This window comes from Xenopus laevis, chromosome 5S, assembly GCF_017654675.1.
Source record: "Xenopus laevis strain J_2021 chromosome 5S, Xenopus_laevis_v10.1, whole genome shotgun sequence".
Classification (NCBI taxonomy): domain Eukaryota; kingdom Metazoa; phylum Chordata; class Amphibia; order Anura; family Pipidae; genus Xenopus; species Xenopus laevis.
In genome coordinates, this window is record NC_054380.1 from 49,211,342 (window position 1) to 49,237,283 (window position 25,942).

Genomic DNA, 25,942 nt, shown 5'->3' on the forward strand with positions numbered 1-25,942 from the left:
AACCATGCCCCTAACCACGCCCTCACCTTAACCACGCCCCCCACCACAAAGGTCACATGGACACATTCACAAACCGCAAATAAAATCATTTTGGCAAAAGGGTTATTAAGCCTGCCACCACATCAAGGTAGACTCTTTAAGCAGGTACCTGCTCTAACCTAAATTGCACTTTGTTTTACAATTATTCTATGTTTAAATTGTACAAATAAGAGTCATTTTGTTTAACCCCTTGGTCAAAAAACAACCAGTCCTAATAAGGACAATGGAAGATTGAAATGTGCCCATCTAGCTAGCATGTCTAATGTATACACACATTTATTGTATAATGCATTTTATGTATACATTAAAAAAAAACTGAAACCTAACCACTGGACAATTATACAGTGCAATGGCACTGTGATTGTAAACATATAGGCCATCAATAATAACTTTGATTAGTATAAATAAACAGATATACACCATATTTTTATAATAAACAAAATTACTTTTATTAATATGAATAAATAAAGAACATAAGATATAAAACTATTTTTACAATAAAAATAAGAACTTTTATTAGTATGAACTGTTCAGAAGTATAAATAGAAACCTAGTTGTACATGATTCATGATCTAACCACTGGATGATTATAAAGTGCATTGGCAGTTTGTGATTGTTTGTAAACATATAGGCCTTATATAACTTATTTTTATAGCAAACAAAATAACTACTTTTATTTAAACAATTGGTGACTGGAAGACTTTTTACAGGATTAAAGAAAAGAAAAGACAAAATGCAAAAAATTGGGGACCAGGGCCCTACTACAATGTAGCAAAACAAACATTTGTGACTTGTTAAGAAAACCAGACAGGGCCCAAGACCAAGAAAAATAACTAGTGACCAGGACTCCTACTAAAATTATATAAAAACACAATTCAGGGGAATACCAGAGCTAGATTGGCAGCCATGTGTCACAAAAAACACTGCTGACCAGGCCCTCTGCAAATCAGGGGCCCTGCATGGGGATCAGGGGGCCCATTGGGGGATATGGGGCCCGACATGGGGATTCAGGGGCCTGCAGGGGAATCAGTGGCCCTCATTGAGGGTTCAGGGGCCTACAGGGGCATCAGGGGCCCTGCATTGGTGGCTCAGGGGCCCTGCATTGGTGGCTATGGGGCCCTGCATTGGTGGCTCAGGGGCCCGCATTGGTGGCTCAGGGGCCCTACATTGGGGGCTCAGGGCCCGCATTGGGGGCTCAGGGGCCCGCATTGGTGGCTCGGGGGCCCGCATTGGTGGCTCAGGGGCCCCATTGGTGGCTCAGGGGCCCTGCATTGGTGGCTCAGGGGCAGTATGGGGTTCAGGGGGCCCATTGGTGGCTCAGGGGCCCTGTATTGGTGGCTCAGGGGCCCTGTATTGGTGGCTATGGGGCCCTGCATTGGTGGCTCAGGGGCCCGCATTGGTGGCTCAGGGGCCCGCATTGGTGGCTCAGGGGCCCCATTGGTGGCTCAGGGGCTACATTGGTGGCTCAGGGGACTTACCTGCTTGTGCTGGCGTCTTCTTCCAGGAGGGTCTTCTTCGCCGTCTGTTCGCTGTCTCCAGGAAGCACGTCCTCCTCCAGCGACGTCCTCGATCTTCTGACTGCAGGCGGCAGGCGGCGGCGGCTTAAATAGAGTTGCGCCCGTGCGTACTGACATCACGCGTACGCACGGGACGCAGCTCTGTAGGGAAAAATGCAGGGCAGAGACAGGTCGCGGCCGGGCCCCCTGGAAGCGGGGAAATCCACCGGGCCCGGGAGGACTGTCCCCCCAGTGACCCCCTGATGGCGGCCCTGTCTGTATCACCTGACAAAGGGGGAACGCCCTTCGAAACGTTGTGTGACGCAATAAACACACCAGTGGTAGGACCCCAGTTTTATTCGCTCTGTGTGCCAGCCTGTTTTATCTTCATATTGGATTGTTGGGAGTGCCGTCTCCCTTAGGCCTTGTGCACCAGCGGAAATCATTTGAAGGGCCTGAGTGTGCACGTGACCTCTCTACACCTTTTTTTGAGGCCATCTCTACACCTTTTTTTGAGGCCACTTTTTTTATTCTTGAGCACTAGTATATTTCGAAAAAATTAAGTACAGAATAGTTGTGTTTGCATTTTTTTTTTTGCTTGATACGATTCCCATTTTGCAGCTTTTATTTGTCAAAGTTTTTCATTTCCAGAAATAAATATGAATGTATTTTTCCCACAAAACCATACCTGTTTCCAAAGATTGAAATGAATTCTCCAACATCCCTAAGTAATCTATTCTGGGACTTGAAGTCTCTCTGCTTTGAAAGAATATCTGAACCACCCATGTTGGAAACCAGAGAGTTTCCATCACTTCACAATTAAACATAGTAAGGGAGGGACTGCATTGGGAAGAGAATCTGCTATAAGATATTTATATATAAGAGATATATATCATTGTTTCTTATTAATCTTTGGAATCGGGTATTTTTGTGTAGGAAAAAATCCATTTATATTTATTTCTGAAAGTTCAGATAGTGTTTAAGCAGCTTTTCAACAGGGCAACTAAAGCATGCTTGACAAGGGGTATAACTCCGAAATGTTGCACTTTTTGCTAATATACACGCAAGGGCTTGTCCCTGCTTGCACCAGCCATCTATTGCCAGTGATTCCTGTTTCTATGTCTATTTGAAGGGTGCCGATCCCTCCATCACCATGCACCAGGCATCCATTGTTGTAGGCCAGGGTGTGCGAGCGGAGCCTCCTTTTCGAACAGATTGTGCTAACCCTTTTGAAATTAGAATACACTTTGACGTTTTAAATGTATGATAGAACTGCCTGTAGCTTTTATATGGTTGCATATTTTGTCCTTCATTTAAATGCTGTTATAATTACATGATAACTTATGTAAAAATATATGTATTGTTTCATCTTAACAATGGCTTTTTTTCTCAGTTTGACTATGAGTATGATGAAAACGGTGACAGAGTGGTTCTCGGGAAAGGGAAACATGGAGTGGTATATGCAGGAAGAGACTTAAGTAACCAGGTCAGAATAGCCATTAAAGAAGTTCCAGAACGAGATAATCGGTAAGTCTGAGTATTGTGATTACTGTCCCAACTATCTGGAGAGGCTACTCCTATTAAGAACTAGTTGACTATGAGTATGATGAAAATGGTGACAGAGTGGTTCTCGGGAAAGGGAAAACATGGAGTGGTATATGCAGGAAGAGACTTAAAAACCAGGTCAGAATAGCCATTAAAGAAGTTCCAGAACGATATAGTCGGTAAGTCTGAGTATTGTGATTACTGTCCCAACTATCTGGAGTGGCTACACCTATTAAGAACTAGTTGTACGTAAGAACATTATTAGGAGACTGCAATCAGCTAACTGGTGTAATATTACAACTAGGAGGATACCGAACATTGGAGCCTAACAATCTTCTACAATCCTCCACAAAGCTTAATAGGGTCATTACTGCAGGGTGGGAATTATGTAAAATTGCAACTTCATATTGCAGTGTAAAGATGCTGATCTGCCGTTAGCCTTGGAGGGAGAAGCTTATGGTAGATGGGTTTGTATTGTATTCATGAGTGCATTTATAAGTGAGTATTTATACTGAGTATACTAATATCGTTACCGTTACTCTATTTATATTAATAGGGGACTATGGTCTAAACATCTGACTGGATGATAAGAACATATTTGAGAAATTATAATTATTGCAGAGAAAAAAAAATACTAACAGGACAGAAATAATGAACAAAAGTTATCCTTAGTTGTGAATGATCTTGGGACTTTTGTAGAAAACAAGCTACTTCTAGTCAATTCAGTGGCTACTAAAGCAAATAAAGTGTTTAAAAAGGCATTAACTGGAGGAATAGAAACATAATTTTGCCTCTTTATAGGTCGCTGGTAAGGCCTGACCTGGAGTATGCAGTGCAAATAATTTAAAATTTAAAAATTTAAAAATTATAAAATATAAATAATGACAACCAATTAGAATAAGCCATTCTATAGCATACTAAAAATGTACTTAAAGGTGAACCACCTCTTTAAGATTAGAGAAATAGAACTTAAATTGAAGCAGCGTAGGTGGTTCTTCACAGTGAGGACAGTGAGGTTGTGGGACGCGCTGGCAAATTATGTTGTTCTATTAATGCTATTATAAGAGTGGCTTGGATGATTTCTTGGACAGGCATTTTATCAAAGGCTATTTTGATCTTACAATCTACAATTAGTAGTGGTGGGCGAAATTGTGCCGTTTCGCTTCGCCGAAAAATTCGTGAATTTCGCGCGAAATTCGCAAAACGGCGAAAAATTCGCAAAACGGCGCCGGCGTCTCGTTTTTGACGCCGGTGCCCGTTTTTGACGCAGGCGCCCGTTTTTTCGACGCCGTCGCCCGTTTTTGATGCTGGCGCCCGTTTTTGCCGCGAATTTTCACGGGCGTTTCGCGAATTTATTCGCTGGCGGCGAAACGCGCAAATTCGCTGCGAATTTGCGCCTGGCGAATAAATTCGCCCATCACTAACAATTAGTTATTATAGGTATTTGGTTTATATAGTTTATACTGTATATGCGAATGTATAGATAGGTCAGTAAAAGTACAGACGTGGGCCCTGTTATCTAGATTGCTTTGGGCCTGGGGTTTTCCGAATAAGGGGTCATTCTATAATTTGGATCGCCATACCTTAAGTCAAATTTTTTTTTTAAATATGAGATGAAACCAAGAGGATTGTTCTGCCTCCAATAAGGATTAATGATATCTTAGTTGGGCTCAAGTACAAGTTACTGTTTTATTACAGAAAAAAATCCAATCTACAGGATATGGCCTTCCTGTAATTTTGGATAATGGGTTACCAGATAACAGTTCCCATATGTATATGTGCTATGGGTTTTATTTGGAGAGGTTGAACTAAATGGACTTTGATCCTTTTGCAACCAAACTTAACTATGTAACTTTCTTCTTCATTTGACTGTTTTTATATACTCTCTCTCTCTTTCTCTCTCTCTCTCTCTCTCTCTCTCTCTCTCTCTCTCTCTATATGCTTAACTTTTCTGGACAGTAAATCTAAAAATGCTAGTTTTTTCCTCTTTAGATACTCTCAACCACTTCATGAAGAGATTGCTTTGCATAAACGTTTGAAGCATAAAAACATTGTCCAGTATTTGGGATCATTTAGTAAAGGTGGTTTCATTAAAATATTTATGGAACAAGTTCCTGGAGGTATGTCTGTTTACACCATTTCCTAAAAACCCACCTGTTAATACTGTTAACTCTTGATCTTCCCATTAAACAGCTATGTGTTGCCAAAATTATGTAGACACCTAATCATTTGTTATTATTTGCTATGCAGTAGATAATAGGTCTGCCCTTTGCCTGTAGAACAGTTTCAGTCCTTCTTAAAATGCTGACATATAACTCCTGGACTGTATAAAATGTGATACTGGCATTCTTCAAAAAAGACAGTTCTTTAAATAACTTTTCAAAATAATTCAGCAAAATATCAGTAGGGAACTGTATTTTCCCAGTTAATGTTATATATCTATTATGTAGACATCTAATAATTTGTTATTAATAGAACCTAATCACTCCCATGCCCATATCTTCACGCATTGATGGCAATATGCTCCAGTATTTGTCTGAACAAGCTATTGATCTTATTGCATGTGTTTTAAATGAGAAGGAATAGCATTTTACAATTGGGGTGCCCCCAAGTGACTATTTTTACTTACCTGACACCTCGGGCCAGTCCTCCGATCAGCAGAATACCGCACCAGCCCAGGGTTTTTCTAGTGAGCACCATGGAGTGATCCTCTTCCTGCTTCATTGGTTTTTAAATTTACCGGGGTTGATGCATGCGGAGTAGAGCGAAATAGCCGGCTTTTTCGTTAAAGGGATCCTGTCATTGGAAAACATGTTTTTTTCAAAACGCATCACTTAATAGTGCTACTCCAGCAGAATTCTGCACTGAAATCCATTTCTCAAAAGAGCAAACAGATTTTTTTTATATTCAATTTTGAAATCTGACATGGGGCTAGACATTTTGTCAATTTCCCAGCTGACCCTGGTCATGTGACTTGTGCCTGCACTTTAGGAGAGAAATGCTTTCTGGCTGGCTGCTGTTTTTCTTTCTCAATGTAACTGACTGTGTCTCAGTGAGACATGGGTTTTTTCTGTTGAGTGTTGTTCTTAGATCTACCAGGCAGCTGTTATGTTGTGTTAGGGAGCTGCTATCTGGTTACCTTCCCATTGTTCTTTTGTTTGGCTGCTGGGAGGGAAAAGGGAGGGGGTGATATCACTCATACTTGCAGTACAGCAGAAAAGAGTGATTGAAGTGTATCAGAGCACAAGTCACATGACTTGGGGCAGCTGGGAAATTGACAAAATGTCTAGCCCCATGTCAGATTTCAAAATTGAATATAAAAAAATCTGTTTGCTCTTTTGAGAAATGGATTTCAGTGCAGAATTCTGCTGGAGCAGCACTATTAACTGGTGCATTTTGACAATTTTTTTCCAATGACAGTATCCCTTTAAAGTTGGGCTTTCCAATCTACTGCACATGCGCAACTGGAGAAGCAGGAAGAGGATCTCTCCATGGTGGTCGCTAGAAGAACCCCGGGCCGGTGTGGTTTTCTGCTGATTGGTACACCGGCCCGGGTTGTCAGGTAAGTAAAAGTAGTCACTTGGGGGTGCCTAACTTTTGTCACCCCGAAGTGTAAAATGATATTCCTTCTCCTTTAACATCTTAAAGAAATTAAAATGATTTGACATATTACAGGAAGCCTCTCTGCACTTCTAAGGTCAAAATGGGGACCCTTGAAAGAAAATGAACATACCATTGGATTTTATACCAAACAGATCCTTGAAGGCTTGAAATATCTGCACGATAATCAGATAGTTCACAGAGATATCAAGGTATGGGCAGTTACGTATGCAATAGCATATCTTGTCTAAAAAAGAAAATTGTAGGGCAAACGGTTGTGACTTGTGACAGATTGCCTACTGTTGGGAAATGGCCCACTGGCATCTAGCTACACCTATTGCTAGAATACAACAAGCTAATGGAAAGGAAAAGCAAATATAAAGTGCCAAACTTCCCATACATTAAATTTGTACCTATTTTAAGACAGCCTGGAAAAGTTATTTTCCTGAGCACTTACTGCGATACAGGTTTCTATTACAGGGTTTATACTCTAACATGTGGTTCCTTTAATAATCAAATCAAAAATCTCTTTTTACTAAAACTGTGGGTGAAATCTAATTTTAAATTCCTGAGATGTTTTTAAAATCTTTAAAATGTTTAAAATGTTAAAATAACTTTATTTACTTAGCTCTGGTTTAGAATCAAAGTGAGGTGCACTCTATTAATAGGTGTAGCACACAGCTTATGACTAGGGCTCTGTACTTGGTCCTTTGCTTTACAACTTGTTTATTAATGACCTGGAGTAGGACATTGAAAGTACTACTTCTATTTTTGCTGGTAATACAAAAATTGTGCATGCAGGATGCTGCCACTTTGCAGAGTAATTTGACTAAGTTAGAAAGCTGGGCAGCAATCTGGAAGCTTGAGGTTCAGTATTGGTAAATGCAAGGTTGTGCACTAAATACCAGTGTGTTGGGAGCTTCCTTAACTAAGAAGGATCTAGGGTTTTTTTTTTAGATAACAAGTTGTCTAATTCTGGGCAGTGTCATTCTGTGGCCACTAAAGCAATCTAAGTACTGTCTTGCATAACAAAAAGGCATAAACTCAAGGGATGAAAACATAATTATGCCTCTTTATAGGCCCCTGGTAAAGCCTCATCTGGAGAGATGATTAGAGGGATGGAAGATTTAAATTATGAGAGTAGACAAGGTTAGAGTTGTTTTCTCTTGAAAAAAGGCGCTGGTGAGGGGACATGATTACAAGTATATTAGAGGACATGATAGACAGATTGTTAGGGACCTTTTTCCCATAAAGAGGCTCACCACACCAGAGGCAACCCTTTTAGATTAGAGGAACAGAACTGTCATTTGAAGCAATTTAGGTGTTCTTCATGGGGAGGACAGTGAGGTTGTGGAATGCCATGCCAGATGATGTTGTGATGGCAGGTGTTGTTAAACTAGTCAAAAGCAGTAATTATCTCACCACATTCTGGACCCCTTTTGGCTGTTGCAGGTGGCTATGGATGCCTTATGGGATTGCCACTGCTCCAGACAATATGTAGCAGTAGAAGGTCTGCCAGAAGTGGACGTTATTGCTGATGACATCTATTATATTGGTATATGGGTGTGGAAACACCACAGAGGAAGCCTCAGCAGATCATGACAAAAATCTGATTGGACTCTTAGAAAGAGCTAGAAAGCTAAATCTAAAGTTAAATAAACAGAAGCTAAGACTGAGTCCAGATCCAGACAAGGTAAAAGCCATTTTGGCAATGCCAAATCCAGAGAATGTACAATCAGTCCAAAGAATGTTAGGATTTGTAAACTATTTAGCTATAGTATTTAACCATACTTGTCTGGTGTATGTGAACCGCTAAGAAGGCTGACAGACAAAGACAGTGTATGGGTCTGGCAATCCAGCCATGATGAATCGACGGAGCAAATAAAGAAACTGGTAACGGCAAAACCAGTCCTACGATACTATGATGTAAATTAAGAAGTGACAGTACAATGTGATGCCAGTGAAAAGGGACTGGGAGCAACATTAATGCACCAAGGCCAGCCAGTTGCCTTTGCATCACCCACACTGTCCCCAGCAGAGCAAAGATATGCACAGATTGAAAAGAAATGTCTGGCAATTGTTTTCAGCTGTCAGAAATTTGATCAATACCTACATGGAAAAAACTTAGTCAGCAATGAGTCTGACCACAAGCCACTGGAAAGCATTTTCAAGAAACCTCATAGATTCATGCCTTCTCAAAGCAAAAGATGTGATATTCTGACCACATATGGGACTGGAGATAATTGAGACTATAAAGGAATGTAACACCTGCAAAGAATTCCTCCGCAAGCAAACAAAGGAACCACAGATGACACCAAAACTGCCTACTCTACCATGGAGTAAATTAGGAATGGACCTCTTTTCCTTACCAGGGCAAGATTACTTAGTAATAGTCGATTACTATTCAGACTTTTGGGAGATAGATGCAATATCTGATACCACCTCCAAACCATCATTGAATGCTGTAAAGTGCACTTTAGTCAACATAGAATACCTGACACTGTTATCACAGACAACGGCCCACAATTTGTCAGCTCAGAATTCACAAATTTTTCCAGAAATTGGGAATCTGAACACTTTACATTATCACCCTATCACAGTCAGCCAATGGTAAAGCTGAATCTGCTGTAAAAATAGCAAAAACCATCATAAAGAAAGCTAAGAGAGATAGAAAAGATCTCTGGAAAGCCTCAGTTCGACCCTTGATAAATCTGCCCCTTAGTGTAAATATGGATATATTTCATTTATGGAGGTATCAATGTGAGTGTGTATGTACACTGGGTTTCATTTGGAGGGGTCTTTTTTCAACCCCACATAATTTTGTAAATACATATGTAAATATTTGGACAATGGTTCTAAGTGGTTTGCTGCAATGTTCTGTATTGAGTCTACTTTTAAGACAGGGACTAAGGATAGGCACCAGAGACACTAGCCTAGGTTGTACTTAGTATGGGGAATTTTGGCAGTAGAAATTACATGTTGGTAATTTCAAATTTTGGATTTTATTGGGATTTTAAATATACAGTACTTATTTTATTTTAATGGTATTTAGATTGGAGATATACAGTTTACAGCAGCAGCAAGGTTCAGAGAGAGATTGTTCATTATTTAACGGTTTATAAATTCAAGTGGGGGGAGAGATTTTTCCCTTTTACAAAAAGGGACATTATTTAAATAGAGTTCAGAGAAAAACAACTAAGCAGTTAAAGTGGGATCTCTGTTGTGGTTTCTGTGTTGGTTCCATTCAAGATGAATTATTGATTAAAAATGATTAAATATATAATGGGACCATAGAAGAAACTTGTTGATGCCTGATCACAAGGTGCAACAATAAGTTTGTTTCAGTGACATTTGTGAAATTATAAAATGCTCTCCATGAAATACTAGATGGCAAAAATAATAAAAAAGCTGATCCAAAGGCTCGATTGCCATTTTGGACTCCACCTAAGATTGGGTGTTCTGTTCTTCCCTGGATAAACTAGTTATTATGTAGAATTTAATTAGCAGAAGATAGAATTTGATTAATGTTTTGTTTTTTAGCCTACTGCTACTTTCTAACAATATACTGTTTATGATCTATAGCAGCAGAATTCAATTTGGCATTCCTTTATGGCAATTCCTAAACAATCAAAAAAATATTTTATGTCACTGATAAATGCTTTGAATAAAAATATATAATTTCTATCTTCTATAGGGTGATAATGTGCTTATAAACACATACAGTGGTGTGCTGAAAATCTCAGATTTTGGCACTTCAAAGAGACTTGCTGGAATTAACCCAAATACAGAAACCTTCACTGGTAAGTCACTCTAAAGAAATGTTGGCCAGACGCTGGTCAGTTGTTTAATCTAATTATGTTTAAAATTACATTCTAAATTGAACTGTGTTATCATTTTTTGATGTGCTGATTATCCAAATTGTAAAACTAGACCAGTTGTTGACCCTCTGGTTTATCAGATTCATTGGCCCATGGGCTCATTGTGAACCAGTGAGCCAAGTGGCAGATATTACTATGTTTTGTAGCTTAGGCAGAAGGGCCTGTCAAAAATAGTCTTGTTCTGTGGCTTACTTACAAATAGGCCTCAATGAATTTCTATGATAATCAGTAATTAATACAGGTTGCCTGCTAAAGTGCACTGTTGATGTAAGTACACAAAAAAATACACACCAATCCTTTGTAGACAAAGAATGTAGAAGAAAAGCAGACAGATTTGAGAATGAGAAATGAGAAAACGTCAACATTTCAGATCCAAGTCCTTTGTAATGGGAATCCCCTTGACAAAGGATTAACTCCGCAACATTGGGGTTTTGCAAAATGTGTCTTTTCTTATACATTCTTTGTGCACTAAGGGTTGGTACTGAGTGTATAATGTCCGATGCTCACCTAGAGCTGCACAGTTTAAGGTATAAGTAAAAGGAAACCAATATACTGTATACAGTAACAATATTTTTTATGCAATCAGTATTAAATTACTTGGTGTGTCCTCCTTATATGCCTTACAACCTACACCATTTGTTCTGACAGTTTTGTTAGCAGGAGTCCATTATGCAGCAGGTACCCTAATTATCTGCCTCACAAGGACCAAATATTGATTAAAAGCATTAGGGCTCTTACACACTGCATATTTTTCTGCATTCTTTCTGTGTTTAATGCACGTTGAAACACAGGTTTGACCAAAAATAAACACATTAGCTAACTGATTTAATTATATTCTGCCTCATGGTACTCATGAGCGTTATAGAGGGTTGCATTTGAAATGGAAAATATATGCATTTGTTTTGCTCTCAGCATGTGTTTAAAAAAATGTGTTTAAAAAAATGCAGAAAAAATACCCATGTGTAAGAGCCCTTGATAAAGCCCTATTAATAAAACTCATGTTAAACAAGGGGGTAAGCGGTCCTTTTAAAGATACTGTATCTCATTTATAAACTTTGCGCAGGGCAGAATGATTAGCAGAGTGAATGTATTTACTATGCGCATGGTAATATTTATAAAGCTGTATAAGAGTGGAGTATTTAATGTGCAAAACAGAATTGGAATTTTTCCAGTTGTCATTTATAAAGTTGCGCAGTGCATATTTATGTGGAAATGGTTGTATTACCTGTGTTTTTTCCTGAACACTACAATATTGCACTGCTTTATTGCACACAAATATTCACAAATGGCTTGCAAATTAGATAGATGTTTGAAAGGTCGGCCACTTTGAAAGGTTATTTTGTGCGAACATAGCATTGACAGTAATTTAAATTTGCAATTTGCAAAACTGTCATTGTGAACCTCAAAGACACAGTGTGTGCATAAATATTTGCAATTTGCGATTATACCATATTTAAAAAGCTTTAATGGACATTCACAATGCAAATAAAAATTGGAAATTCTGTTTGCACTTTAAATACACACTCTTATCTGGCTTTATAAATATATAACCATGGACAGGTGAATCATTTTGCACAGCACAAAGTATATAAGTAAGCCCTATTCTGCTGCGACTTTGTGGAGAAAATATTTGCAAAACAGTTTTGCACATTGCAAATTTAAATTACTGTCAAAGATATTTTCGCGCACACAACAACCTTGCACAGTGGTCGCACTCAAACAAATACCCTTCTAACTTGCGAAAATTTGCTTGCAATGTGTATTCGCAAAAAAACAGAAAGACGGGCACAGCAGTTCAATATTTTAGCATTCATGAAAAAACATAGGAAATACAACCAATTGCAAATAAGTATGCAATGTTAACTTTATAAATGACCCCCACTATCTGTACACCTGCATATTATTTAACGGATTGCACTGAACGAACAGCTGTTTTTCAGGCACTTTACAGTATATGGCACCAGAAATCATAGACAAAGGACCAAGAGGATATGGAAAGCCGGCAGATATTTGGTCTCTGGGATGCACAGTTATAGAAATGGCAACAGGAAAACCACCATTTTATGAGCTTGGAGAACCACAAGCTGCCATGTTTAAAGTAAGATTATTATTTTTGAAGACAAGTAAAGTAAGTAGTCATAGAAAATGACCAGGGGCAGCTGGGAAATTGACAAAATGTCTAGCCCCATGTCAGATTTCAAAATTGAATATAAAAAAATCTGTTTGCTCTTATGAGAAATGGATTTCAGTGCAGAATTCTGCTGGCGTAGCACTATTAACTGATACATTTTGAAAAAAAAACATGTTTTCCGATGACAGGATCCCTTTAATGTTTGGATTTTGACCCCTTGCAAATTCAGTACTTCATAATTTGTACAGGTATGGCATCCATTATCCAGAGTTCAGAATTACAGAATGGCCTTGTCCCATAGACTCCATTTTATTGAAATAATAGAAATTTTAAAAAACATTTTCTTTTTTTTCTCTAATAATAAAACAGTACCTTGTACTGGATCCAAAATAAGATATAATTAATCCTTATTGGAAGCAAAACCAGTATATTGGTCCTAATTAATATTTCAATGATTTTTTTTAGTGAACTTAAGGTATGGAGATCCAAATTATGGAAAGATACATTACCAGAAAACCTCAGGTCCTGAGTATTCTCGATAAGAGTTCCCATACCTGTAGTATTTGCAAAGGGAACATTTTTATATCCCTTTATTTATAGAAATTCTATAAACAAAATCACAACTTTGGGATAATCTTTGAAAGTAATGTAACAAAACTTTCATTTATATTAATACATATTTATGTTTATTAATATTTAATGATTTTTTAGTGGACTTAAGGTATGGTGATCCAAATTATGAAAAGATCCATTATCCGGAAATCCTCAGGTCCCAAGTATTCTGGATAAGAGGTCCCATACTTGTAGCATTTGCAAAGGGAAACATTTTTTTATATCCTGTTATTTATAGAAATGTGTATGCTATAAACAAGAGCACAACTTTGGGATCATCTTTGAATGTAATGTAACAAATAAAGCTTTCATTTATTATATAGACTGAAAGCTTCAACATTTTCTGCAGATTGTGACATGTTATATACATGTTATATACTATTAGTGCAGAAGGTTTTGCCTGGTTTCATGATTTTTAAATGTCCAAATTAATAAGAGTTTTCCTTCTACTAAAGCTGTTATTTATAACATATCCTGTATAAAATCCAATCTGGAAAAATATATTTACACACATTTGATTTTATAGCTATGTTTTCCCAATTACAAAAACTGTGTATCAGAAATCAACTCTCCCCTTCTCCATTTTCCCAGGTCTGTTTATAACACAACATTAGAGTCTTGGTTGGATGACTAGGCAAGGGCACTCTTGCCACAAGGCAGTACCCCGCAAGTTGCCTTGTAACTGGCCCAGTAAATGCTGAATTTATGGTTATTAAACCAGAAATTTGACTCTTCTAGTTTAGAGAGTGCAATTGATTTCTCCAATTAATGATGCACTGGGACCACTTTCTTGGGGGAGGCATCACTAAAGTACTTTCATGGCAGCACAGAGTTTAGAATGAGGGTGGGGTGCATACTGTGGGTGGGGGCCATGCATTGGGGGGCCTAGAGGCATGGAAATCTTGAAATCCAGTACTGATATCAGAAAATCTTACTGTCTAATGCTGCTCCTGATCTAAAAATCCCTAACATTTTTAACTTTAAATGGACAATTAAAAGTATAATAACTGCAGGTTGTTATGCACACCCCCACCCCGGGAATATAACCCTTTTTACCATATTCGTCAGCTTCTCCCATCTACTCTTCATTTCATGCTTTTTACTAAAGCTGGCTTTTTCACTATACTGCACATGTGTCTGTCCAGGGCCAGAGACAAGACAGAAGTGGAAGAAGATTGTGATGGATGAGACTCTACAGAAATACCACAATTCAGTTTTCCATAGTTGTCAGCCCATGCACAGCCACATTAGTTCTGTAAATTAGCTTTCTTGTCCAGAGTCCCCTCTCCAGTCCATAATGCATGTTACTAGTCTCATGTACTGGCTTCCACTATCTTGCTGGATAAAATTCAAACTAATGACCCTATCATTTAAGCAGTTTGCACAGACATGCTTCATCCTACTCTCTGAACTTATCTCTAAATACTTACCAAACTATTTGTTATGCTTTTCTTCTGAGCTACTTCTCAAAACCTCACTTATTATCTCTTCAGATACATTCAAACTTCTCTAATGTGGCACCCCTTCTCAGGAATTCCCTTCCACATTACATATATCAGCAATCTTGCTTTAAACTCTTAAAACACATTTCTTTAGGGAAGTTTTGCCTAGCATTCCTTTAATATGAAATATAACTTACTCCTACCTGCTAAATGCAACACCCAGAACCTCTCCTACCTTACGTTTCAAAATTTCCCTAACACTGCAAACTAGTGTTGGCACAAGCAGGTTGGGGGGGGTAAGGTTTCCTCTCAGCAGGGACTTTGCATGCCAGGCCCCCCAAAGATGTTACCTAGCACCCTGGCAGTGTTCAAATAAGAGGCTAGAAGATGCATAGGAGAGGCACTGAATAGAATAAGTAATAAAAAGCAATAATAATATTGTAGCCTCACAGGTCAATAGTTTTTTTGGAGAGTAACCCACATTTGAAGGCTGGAAAGGGGTAAAGAATAAAGTTAAATAATTGAAAAAATAAAAATGAAAAGTTGAAAAACATCCTATAACACAGGGCCCCCATCAGAAATTACAGGGCCCCTGTACCACAACATTTTCAGAACCCAAGCACCCCCACACAGTAAAAAAAGTCACACAAAAATGGGAATTAAAACATGAATTTTAAAAACCCATTGGTGGACAGAGTCCCCCTACAAGTTAAAAATAACAACAATTGGTGGACAAGGTCCCCCTACAAGTTTAAAAAAAAATAACAATTGGTGGTCAGGCCCCCCCCTACAAGTTAAAATAAACAACCCCCCATAAAAGTTACAAAAATTTTCAGGGGCAACAAAAGACTGAAAAGTTGTATTATGCTAAAACACCTTGTTGAATATCTTACAAATTGGCAACAGGTCAATAATATGTGATACGGTTTTATAGTGGAAATCACTGCATGGGCTCATGGTTCTTACATCCAAGAACCATTGTCTGTGAACACAATTTATCACTGTATCCAATTTACCCATTTTTTAATTCCAAAAACCATTGTCTCTGAACACAATTCATAGCTGCATCCACAAATACAAGATACATAAAATGGTCCCTCTAATTACTTTTAGGGTATGTGCAACAAAAATTTATTTTAAACTTGTGTGCTCAGGTCGGAATATATATAATATTTGATGCTTACACCCAAAATTCTTTGTGCGCACTACAATTTGTTGTGTGTGAGGGCCCCACAATTTGTGTGCATGAGCACAAGGAAACATTTGAGTTGAAAAAAGTCATTTTAATTTCAATTCCTCCAAATGAACCCCAGGGCACATTAATGCACACACTCATACTGACCTATCTATATACTCACATATATAGACTGCATATATCAGTACCTACACGGGTAACTGTAGACTTATTTTAACATAATAGCCATTGACATTATACTTGTTCAATGAATAATCCAAGTCTTAAAGGGATTGATAGAATCAGCCATCACAACATCCCGACAGGGCATTCCACAACCTCACTGCTGTCAATATGAAGAACCACCTACAAATGAAATTTCTGTTCCTCTAATTTAAAGGGGGTCACTTCTTGTGTGTTGATCCTTTTCATGGGAAAGGGTCCCCTGCAATCTATCTATAATGTTCTCTAATGTACTAGAAAAAAGTAATAATGTCCCCTCATAAGTGTCTTTTTCCAGAGGAAAAACAACCTTGACAGTCTACCCTGATAGTTTAAATTCAACATCTATTTTGCCAATTTAGGCAAAATTATGTTTTCATCCCTTGAGTTAATGTCTTTTTATGTAAGACAGTAATGCATTTGCTTCAGTAGTCACAGCATGACACTTCCTGGAATTAGACAACTTGTTATCTCCAAAAGTCTCCAGATCCTTCTGTATTAAGGAAACCCCCAACACACTACCATTTTGTGTATAACTTGCATTTATATTATTTCTACTATAGTGTCTAGCTTAGCACTTGAAACCCATTTTCCAGATTTCTGCCCAGTTTTTCAGTTTAGACAAATCTCTCTGCAAAGTGACAGCATCCTGCATGGAATAGTTCTGCACAATTTAGTATCATCAGCAAAAGTAGAAGTATTTTGAATGCCCACCTCCATGACAAAGGACAGACCCCTGCAGTACTTCAACTAGCTTCAAAAGCATGGCAACAGGCCTAACTACAGTCCAGACTGTCTGAGTCATATACCAATTCCCTCAATTGCTTAATTGTATTCCCAAGGTCTCAGCCCCAGTATTAAGTGGAGGTATCCTAAAGGGAATGTACACTATGCAGAGTCCTATTACATTGAAGTCCCTGCACTGTTTGGGTTTTATGTGGGGAATTAATTCCATACTCATACTCTTCAGTGAAGCACAGGACTGTGCATACTAGCTACCCTGGCAGTCACAAAAGCCTAGAGTAAGCCTTAACTGGCGTTATCCTTTTACTAATTACAAGCCTTCATTGATGTGGTCCATTTCTCTGATTTCCAAGCTCTCCAGAAGCATACACATCCTCCATAGTGTTCAGTCCAAGGACAAAGATCATAGCATGCCCTTCCTTTTTATAACATGGATTACCCATAATATTTTTATAACATGGATTAGCCATAATTCCCCTGGCCACCATTTTCAACAGGGCATGATTTACACTTAAAGGGGTGGTCCATCATTTAATAAACTTTTAATATGGTGTAGACTCTGAGATAATTTGATTTGCATGATTTTTTTTTTTGTAGTTTATGAATTATTTATCTTTGTTCAGCAGCTCTCTCCAGTGTGTTCTTCCAGCCAATTTTGCAGTTGAGCAGATACTTTATCAGATATTATTGGTGATAGTAATATCTACAGACATCATTACATCTGTTCAACTGATTTATGTTTTCCCTTTGTCCTAGGTGGGCATGTTCAAAATTCATCCAGACATCCCAGAATCTATGTCTGTTGAAGCTAAGGCCTTTTTGTTACAATGTTTTGAACCAGATCCCGTGAAACGTGCAACAGCCACTGAGCTTATTGTGGATGAATTCTTGAGGGTGTCCTCTAAGAAACGCAAATCTCAGCTTAAGCTTACAAGTAAGAATAATATTTTTTCTGTTTCTTTGGATTTATTATAAAGTCACTGCTACTACAAAGATGGTCAGAACTATCAATTAGCACTAAAAAGAACAATCTTCTTTATTCAGAACAAATTTAGAATTCAGCAAATTCGTACAAATTGGCATAAATATTTTTTGTCTGACTAATAACTGATGGCGTAAAAAGTTCTAGAAAAAATACATAAGGCTGTAGTTGAGCAACATCATTTTTGGAGCATCAGCATCGGCCCAGAATTAGGTGAAGGCAGGAGAGGAAGCTATATTGGGAGTGGCTGCAGGGGGGCAATTCTCCAAAAAAAATGACTGGGTGCTACACACTAAAGGGTGAGCCTGCAGCAGTAAGCAAGTGCAGAAGCAAAGGGGGAGCATTTAATAGGTTAGAGAGGGGTATTTCAAAGACAGAGGGCTATTGTAGTGGTGGAGATGGGGCTGACATGGGGTAAAATGGGCACAAGAGGTATTCAGCAGTGATTCAAACCCACTTTCTTTTACTAATGGCAAATTCACTCTCTTGAAATAGGTTTCAAAGATTTCTTTTGTATTCATGAATTTGCTGACTAACTTTTTCTGTGTTTCCTACAGCTTTTTCGGCTGGCTCAAACGGTAAGCTGAATATGCTATTATTTATAATTTGATTTGTATAAAGACCTTTGGGCATAAAAGGAACATGAACAAAAAAAATACATAAAACAGCAGATTTTAACCTCAGGTCCCCAAATTTTGCTGAACTACAGTCTGGCATGCTTCAGCTGTATTAGTAAGGATATTATTTATATAGAGCCAACATATTACACAGAGAACAATGGAATGACTGATACAACTGAAAATTAGGGCCCTCCTCAAAAGATCTTAAATTCAATTTATAAAAAAATATTAGGGGCCCATTTACTTAGCTCTAGTGAAGGAATAGAAGAAAAAAAACTTCGAATTTCAAATGTTTTTTTTGGCTACTTCGAACATCGAATGGGCTACTTCAACCTTCATGTAGACAGCGAAGAAGCACGCACTCCAAGGGCCAATAATTGTGATTTAAAAGCTTTTATTCAACCAGCTAAAACAATAGAACCTTACGCGTTTCGTATCCGAGGATACTTATTCATAGGCATGATTGAAAGCAGCCGTACACAGAATTTAAACAGATATAAAGGATATGACGTGTGAGGCCAACGATCCTAATTTTTAACCCTTAAAAATAAATAAATTGTTTCAGCTGAAACGAATCTTTGCTTTCATACTATTAAATCATTATGGATCACTGCAGTATATTTTTAAATAAATTTATTCATTTGGTATTGTTTTAATATTATTAATGATATTAATGATAGAATGCTGGAAAACTATAGAATTAACATAGAATCCATAAGAAGATAGATTAAGAAAAAAAGAGAGATCTCTTAAATGATTACGACAATAAAGGAGTTCATATATAAAGTTAAAAAAGTTATTCTCATTAGTAAGATATTCACCACATCAGACTTAACATGATAATTAAATGCCACATATGTATACTATATTCTCATATTAAAAATTTACTTCTACAAAACAAACTTCCAGCGATCACATGGGTCCCCTATCACTGAACTCGAGCGTTGTGCTGGTTTCAATAAATTATCAATCTTTTTCTTAATAAGATATAGCTGAAGTTATTCAAAGGAGTTCCTCGGCGCTACTACTAAGGGAATCTCGATTTTCTTTTCAGCGCATATATGATATCTCATAGCGCTACAATATCACTATTATAAATATCAACCTTTGGTAAGACTCAAACGGCTGATTAACAACTTACTGGACTTAAATACATTTCAGATATATCCCAGCTAAATCAAATGTTAGTGATTTTATGCATAGTGGTATTTGTATGGCTTCGAAAAGAGCGTTATGACAAATAAAATTCTACTTATTCAAAACCAATTAATGTGAAGTTAAAATTATATGAAGATTTTTGTGAAAAAAAAATACTAAAATTATTCAATTATTACTGTGTATCAAAAAAGTCAGCTCTTATTATGTATCAAAAATATCAATTATATTTATATCAATAAGTGTCAAAAAATATCAGAAAATATCAAAAAGAGCTAGCAACGTGCCAAACTTTGAAGCTCCATATAGCTTCAACGTGAAAAATATTGTATTAGTTGAAACATAAATTACATGTGCTCATTTAGTGATTGTATTTTAAATCATAAATTATTCAATCTATAAATTACCAATACAATATTAATCTACAAAGATTATAAAACATCCATAGTGTATCCATGTCATTTAATGACTATTATATAGATTTCATCATAAATTTAATTAAACTATGTGACCAATAAATTCATACTTAGTGCAGACACAAATTAATAAGTGTCTTATACTTCGTGTTTCAAAGTCTAATGACTTATTAGTGAAGTGTCATTTCAAATTTATGATCCTAATTTTTAACCCTTAAAAATAAATAAATTGTTTCAGCTGAAACAAATCTTTGCTTTCATACTATTAAATCATTATGGATCACTGCAGTATATTTTTAAATAAATTTTAATCATTTGGTATTGTTTTAATATTATTAATGATATTAATGATAGAATGCTGGAAAACTATAGAATTAACATAGAATCCATAAGAAGATAGATTAAGAAAAAAAGAGAGATCTCTTAAATGATTACGACAATAAAGGAGTTCATATATAAAGTTAAAAAAGTTATTCTCAGTAGTAAGATATTCACCACATCAGACTTAACATGATAATTAAATGCCACATATGTATACTATATTCTCATATTAAAAATTTACTTCTACAAAACAAACTTCCAGCGATCACATGGGTCCCCTATCACTGAACTCGAGCGTTGTGCTGGTTTCAATAAATTATCAATCTTTTTCTTAATAAGATATAGCTGAAGTTATTCAAAGGAGTTCCTCTGCGCTACTACTAAGGGAATCTCGATTTTCTTTTCAGCGCATATATGATATCTCATAGCGCTACAATATCACTATTATAAATATCAACCTTTGGTAAGACTCAAACGGCTGATTAACAACTTACTGGACTTAAATACATTTCAGAACCAGCGTTTTGACATCTCTTGTCATGTTTAATAGTAGGCTAATGGTTAATGTGCCTGGTTATCGATTAAATTTTGGCGATGATGAATCCTGCAATGGAATTCTGGACCTAATGATAGGTGATAATGGAGCGATAAATGACAAGTGATTCGATTCTTCTTCTTTTTGTTTTTACTTTAGGATAGTTTTGTGGTTTTGTAGTTTAATTAAGTTTGATTTGTCACGATAAATTTGAAATGACACTTCACTAATAAGTCATTAGACTTTGAAACACGAAGTATAAGACACTTATTAATTTGTGTCTGCACTAAGTATGAATTTATTGGTCACATAGTTTAATTAAATTTATGATGAAATCTATATAATAGTCATTAAATGACATGGATACACTATGGATGTTTTATAATCTTTGTAGATTAATATTGTATTGGTAATTTATAGATTGAATAATTTATGATTTAAAATACAATCACTAAATGAGCACATGTAATTTATGTTTCAACTAATACAATATTTTTCACGTTGAAGCTATATGGAGCTTCAAAGTTTGGCACGTTGCTAGCTCTTTTTGATATTTTCTGATATTTTTTGACACTTATTGATATAAATATAATTGATATTTTTGATACATAATAAGAGCTGACTTTTTTGATACACAGTAATAATTGAATAATTTTAGTATTTTTTTCACAAAAATCTTCATATAATTTTAACTTCACATTAATTGGTTTTGAATAAGTAGAATTTTATTTGTCATAACGCTCTTTTCGAAGCCATACAAATACCACTATGCATAAAATCACTAACATTTGATTTAGCTGGGATATATCTGAAATGTATTTAAGTCCAGTAAGTTGTTAATCAGCCGTTTGAGTCTTACCAAAGGTTGATATTTATAATAGTGATATTGTAGCGCTATGAGATATCATATATGCGCTGAAAAGAAAATCGAGATTCCCTTAGTAGTAGCGCCGAGGAACTCCTTTGAATAACTTCAGCTATATCTTATTAAGAAAAAGATTGATAATTTATTGAAACCAGCACAACGCTCGAGTTCAGTGATAGGGGACCCATGTGATCGCTGGAAGTTTGTTTTGTAGAAGTAAATTTTTAATATGAGAATATAGTATACATATGTGGCATTTAATTATCATGTTAAGTCTGATGTGGTGAATATCTTACTAATGAGAATAACTTTTTTAACTTTATATATGAACTCCTTTATTGTCGTAATCATTTAAGAGATCTCTCTTTTTTTCTTAATCTATCTTCTTATGGATTCTATGTTAATTCTATAGTTTTCCAGCATTCTATCATTAATATCATTAATAATATTAAAACAATACCAAATGAATAAATTTATTTAAAAATATACTGCAGTGATCCATAATGATTTAATAGTATGAAAGCAAAGATTCGTTTCAGCTGAAACAATTTATTTATTTTTAAGGGTTAAAAATTAGGATCGTTGGCCTCACACGTCATATCCTTTATATCTGTTTAAATTCTGTGTACGGCTGCTTTCAATCATGCCTATGAATAAGTATCCTCGGATACGAAACGCGTAAGGTTCTATTGTTTTAGCTGGTTGAATAAAAGCTTTTAAATCACAATTATTGGCCCTTGGAGTGCGTGCTTCTTCGCTGTCTACATTGAGTTACTCCCCCAGCTACGGGTTCGGGGCGCTGCACCCGGGCCACCAAGCATCTTCGGTGAGTTTCTATACATACAAGATTGCCGAGATTTACACTGTTTGTGCCGTACACTGGTTGAAGCTACACCCTACAAACGAGAGACCCAGGGTTTTTACACCTGGGTCTGGCTCTGTGCTGGGTGAGCTATTAAGTGAATTTATTCAATTTATTTATTGATTGATTTATTTTCATTTACTTTGGGGACTGAGCCGATAATTTCTCCTAAATACTTCAACCTTCGACTACGACTTTGAATCGAACGATTCGAACCAAAAATCGTTCGACTATTCGACCATTCGATAGTCGAAGTACTGTCTCTTTAAAAAAAAAACTTTGACTCCCTAGTTCGCCACCTAAAAGCTACCGAAGTCAATGTTAGCCTATGGGGAAGGTCCCCATATGCTTTGCTATCTTTTTTAGGTCAAAGAAAAATCGTTCGATGGATGGATTAAAATCCTTCGAATCGAACGAGTCGAAGGATTTAATCGTTCGATCGAACGAATTGCGCTAAAAACTTCGACTTCGATATTCGAAGTCGAAGGATTTCATTTTGGCAGTCGAATATCGAGGGTTAATTAACCCTCGATATTCGACCTTAAGTAAATTTGCCCCTTAGTGTATGATGGGAGTTGTAGTCCAACAATACAATGGCTTAATATATCTATTTGTTCCTTATTATTTCCCAGTATTGAAGTGATTGAGACACTGTATTCTCTATAGTCCAAGACTGAAAATTTTTTCTAAGAAACACTGATGCACATGCTGAGTGAATTGTATCATCCTGGTAGTACACATAACTAGTGATTAACAAACTTGCAACATTTTGCTATGTGTAAAACTAAGAGAACCACAAAATTTCATGAATACACTGGACTCAATGGGAAGGTTAAGGTGTATGTAGCTTTGTAAATGGTAGCATACACATTGCCCTACGTAGAGGTGGAGTTCCAGGGCTTCTTGCTGCCCTGAGGCTGCCTTTCCGATGCCGCCCTCTCGCACGCAGCACATACCATTTCCTGCACCGGAGAGGGTGCAGGGGTGGTTGCATCGCTATTGCAGAGAGCAAAATCTTAATTTTGGCTCCTACAGTTACCAAGAGTGTTTTTTTGCCACCCCTGGTAACTTGTAGGCTGCAGCCTCCTGAGGCCAGTTTTTCAACTCACTTCATGGTAGCAGTGCCCCTGCCTACCTAGTAGATAAACTCCTTTCCACTAAGGTCCTTTTGCCAATTGGTTCTGAACACAAAACAGCTCTTTTGATAGACAGAGAGTTATGTGGAAGGCATGGGGTAGATAATTATGGCATTTTTTTTTCCTGTGCAAAACGCCACGGTTATTTTCCCTTCCATGCAGTTCCCTAGCTCAAATTCTACCTATCTACGTGGGGAACGAGTGGGAGCTGGGACCAGCACGTGTTCCCCACATAGATACGTAGAATTTGAGCTGGGGAACTGCATGGAAGGGAGGGTACTGGGGTAGACTTCCTGGCAATTGTCGTGTGCAATAGCAGACTCTGTTTAAAATTATAGCAGCAAGTGCTCACTCCCACTACTCCACCTAATGCCTAATGTTTTTTTAATTATTTGTGCTTCCAGGCTTTAGGAAGAGAACACCGTTTGATTTTGTACTATTGGCAGTGTATATATTGTGGTATTATCTAACTTCAATTTTGTTGTATATAATGCTACTCATGCTAACCTGCGAATCTAGGTCATACACCATTTAAGAAATCTAAGGGACTCACGTATATATATTTCCTGGTTTTTTTTTACATCTATCATAATATTGTCTTTGCCTGTTATTTATAATTTTTCTGTAAAAGTATTTACTCAATGCTTTTACTTTTCCCAACTGATCTTCCATGTGGCTGTAAAGGGGGGCTGCCATTTTTGTGCAGCACTATCTGTTAGCAATAGAAACACTAAGGGGCCAATTCATTAACTTCGAGTGAAGGAATAGAAGAAAAAAACTTCGAATTTCGAAGTGTTTTTTTGGCTACTTCGACCATCGAATGGGCTACTTCGACCTTCGACTACGACTTCGACTACGACTTCGACTTCTAATCGAAGGATTCGAACTTAAAATCGTTTGACTATTCGACCATTCCATAGTCGAAGTACTGTCTCTTTAAGAAAAAACTTCGACCCCCTAGTTCGCCACTTAAAAGCTACCGAACCCAATGTTAGTCTATGGGGAAGGTCCCCATAGGCTTGGCTACGTTTTTGTGGTCGAAGGATAATCCTTCGATCGTTGGATTAAAATCCTTCGAAACGTTCGATTCGAAGGATTTAATCGTTCGATCGAACGATTATTCCTTTGATCGTTCGATCGCAGTATTTGCGCAAAATCCTTCGACTTCGATTTTCGAAGTCGTAGGATTTTCATTCCCAGTCGAATATCGAGGGTTAATTAACCCTCGATATTCGACTCTTGATGAATTTGCCCCTTACTGACAGGCTGAGAAGGGACAGTCAGGTTGATAAAAAAGTCCGGTTTAGAAAGTTTTAGTAACAATTACTCACAAATGAAGAACTATCAGCAAAAAATATCACCATGGCATATAGGTAACTTTTATGGTGTAAGTCTGAATGCCAAAAACTGGAAAAATTCAAGGTTTTTTTTTAGAATTATTAGTGAAAAAAAACCCTAGAATTTTTCGGGATTTATATTATCCCAAAGATGGAAAAAGTCAATTCGAAAACCAGGCATCTCAAAACTGCTGAGGTTGTATAGAAGTCAATGGGAGAAGTTCAGAAGTTGTGCTTCGTGCAATAATCTGAAGATTTTGTGGTTTTCCAGCAAGAATCCGAAAATATTTGAGTTTTTGGGGGGAAAACCTGAAAAATTCTTCACGATTTTTCAATTTTTTTCCTGCACAGGAAATTTTTGGGAAAATGTATTGATATATAAAGGAAAATATCCCTTTGCAGATTTGGTAGGAGTCGATTTCAGAAAATAATGAGATTTTTTCAGATTTTGATAAATAACCCCCTAAATGTACATTAATGTTTTGAAGAGCAGGTTTTTAGTGTCAGTATCCCTTTAAGGTAGATTTCATTTTGTCCATGTTTGCACTAGTGTGGAATAAATATGATATATTCTAGTGGCAAACTATACAGAAATATTACAAAGCATGTTTTCAGGACTCTCTTAGCCCTTGTTGGCCCAATACACAAGTTGCCATTCTGGGAAATGGTGACCTGGCCCCACAAATATATGTTCCCTTGTGTCGTATCTTAACACCCGAATGCAGGCATTGGTCTACTTAAGACTTTGGGAAGGAATTGTTTTTTTTTTCCTTCTGAGGAATATTGAAGAGGGCTCCCAAGATTTTGGCCATTGATGCATTTCTCTGGAT

General features: G+C 37.1%; 1 protein-coding gene across 2 annotated transcripts in view; it reads left to right on the forward strand.

Annotated features, from left to right (window-relative positions):
* Positions 1–25,942, forward strand: part of LOC108717885 (mitogen-activated protein kinase kinase kinase 5) — a 140,244-nt gene that overhangs the window by 91,671 nt on the left and 22,631 nt on the right. For both annotated transcript variants that reach the window (XM_018265310.2, XM_041564516.1), the window contains 7 exons: positions 2,929–3,062; positions 5,073–5,200; positions 6,756–6,892; positions 10,375–10,480; positions 12,499–12,656; positions 17,640–17,817; positions 18,423–18,443. In XM_018265310.2, coding sequence (XP_018120799.1) covers positions 2,929–3,062; positions 5,073–5,200; positions 6,756–6,892; positions 10,375–10,480; positions 12,499–12,656; positions 17,640–17,817; positions 18,423–18,443 — 862 coding nt within the window. The remainder of the gene's footprint in view (positions 1–2,928; positions 3,063–5,072; positions 5,201–6,755; positions 6,893–10,374; positions 10,481–12,498; positions 12,657–17,639; positions 17,818–18,422; positions 18,444–25,942) is intronic.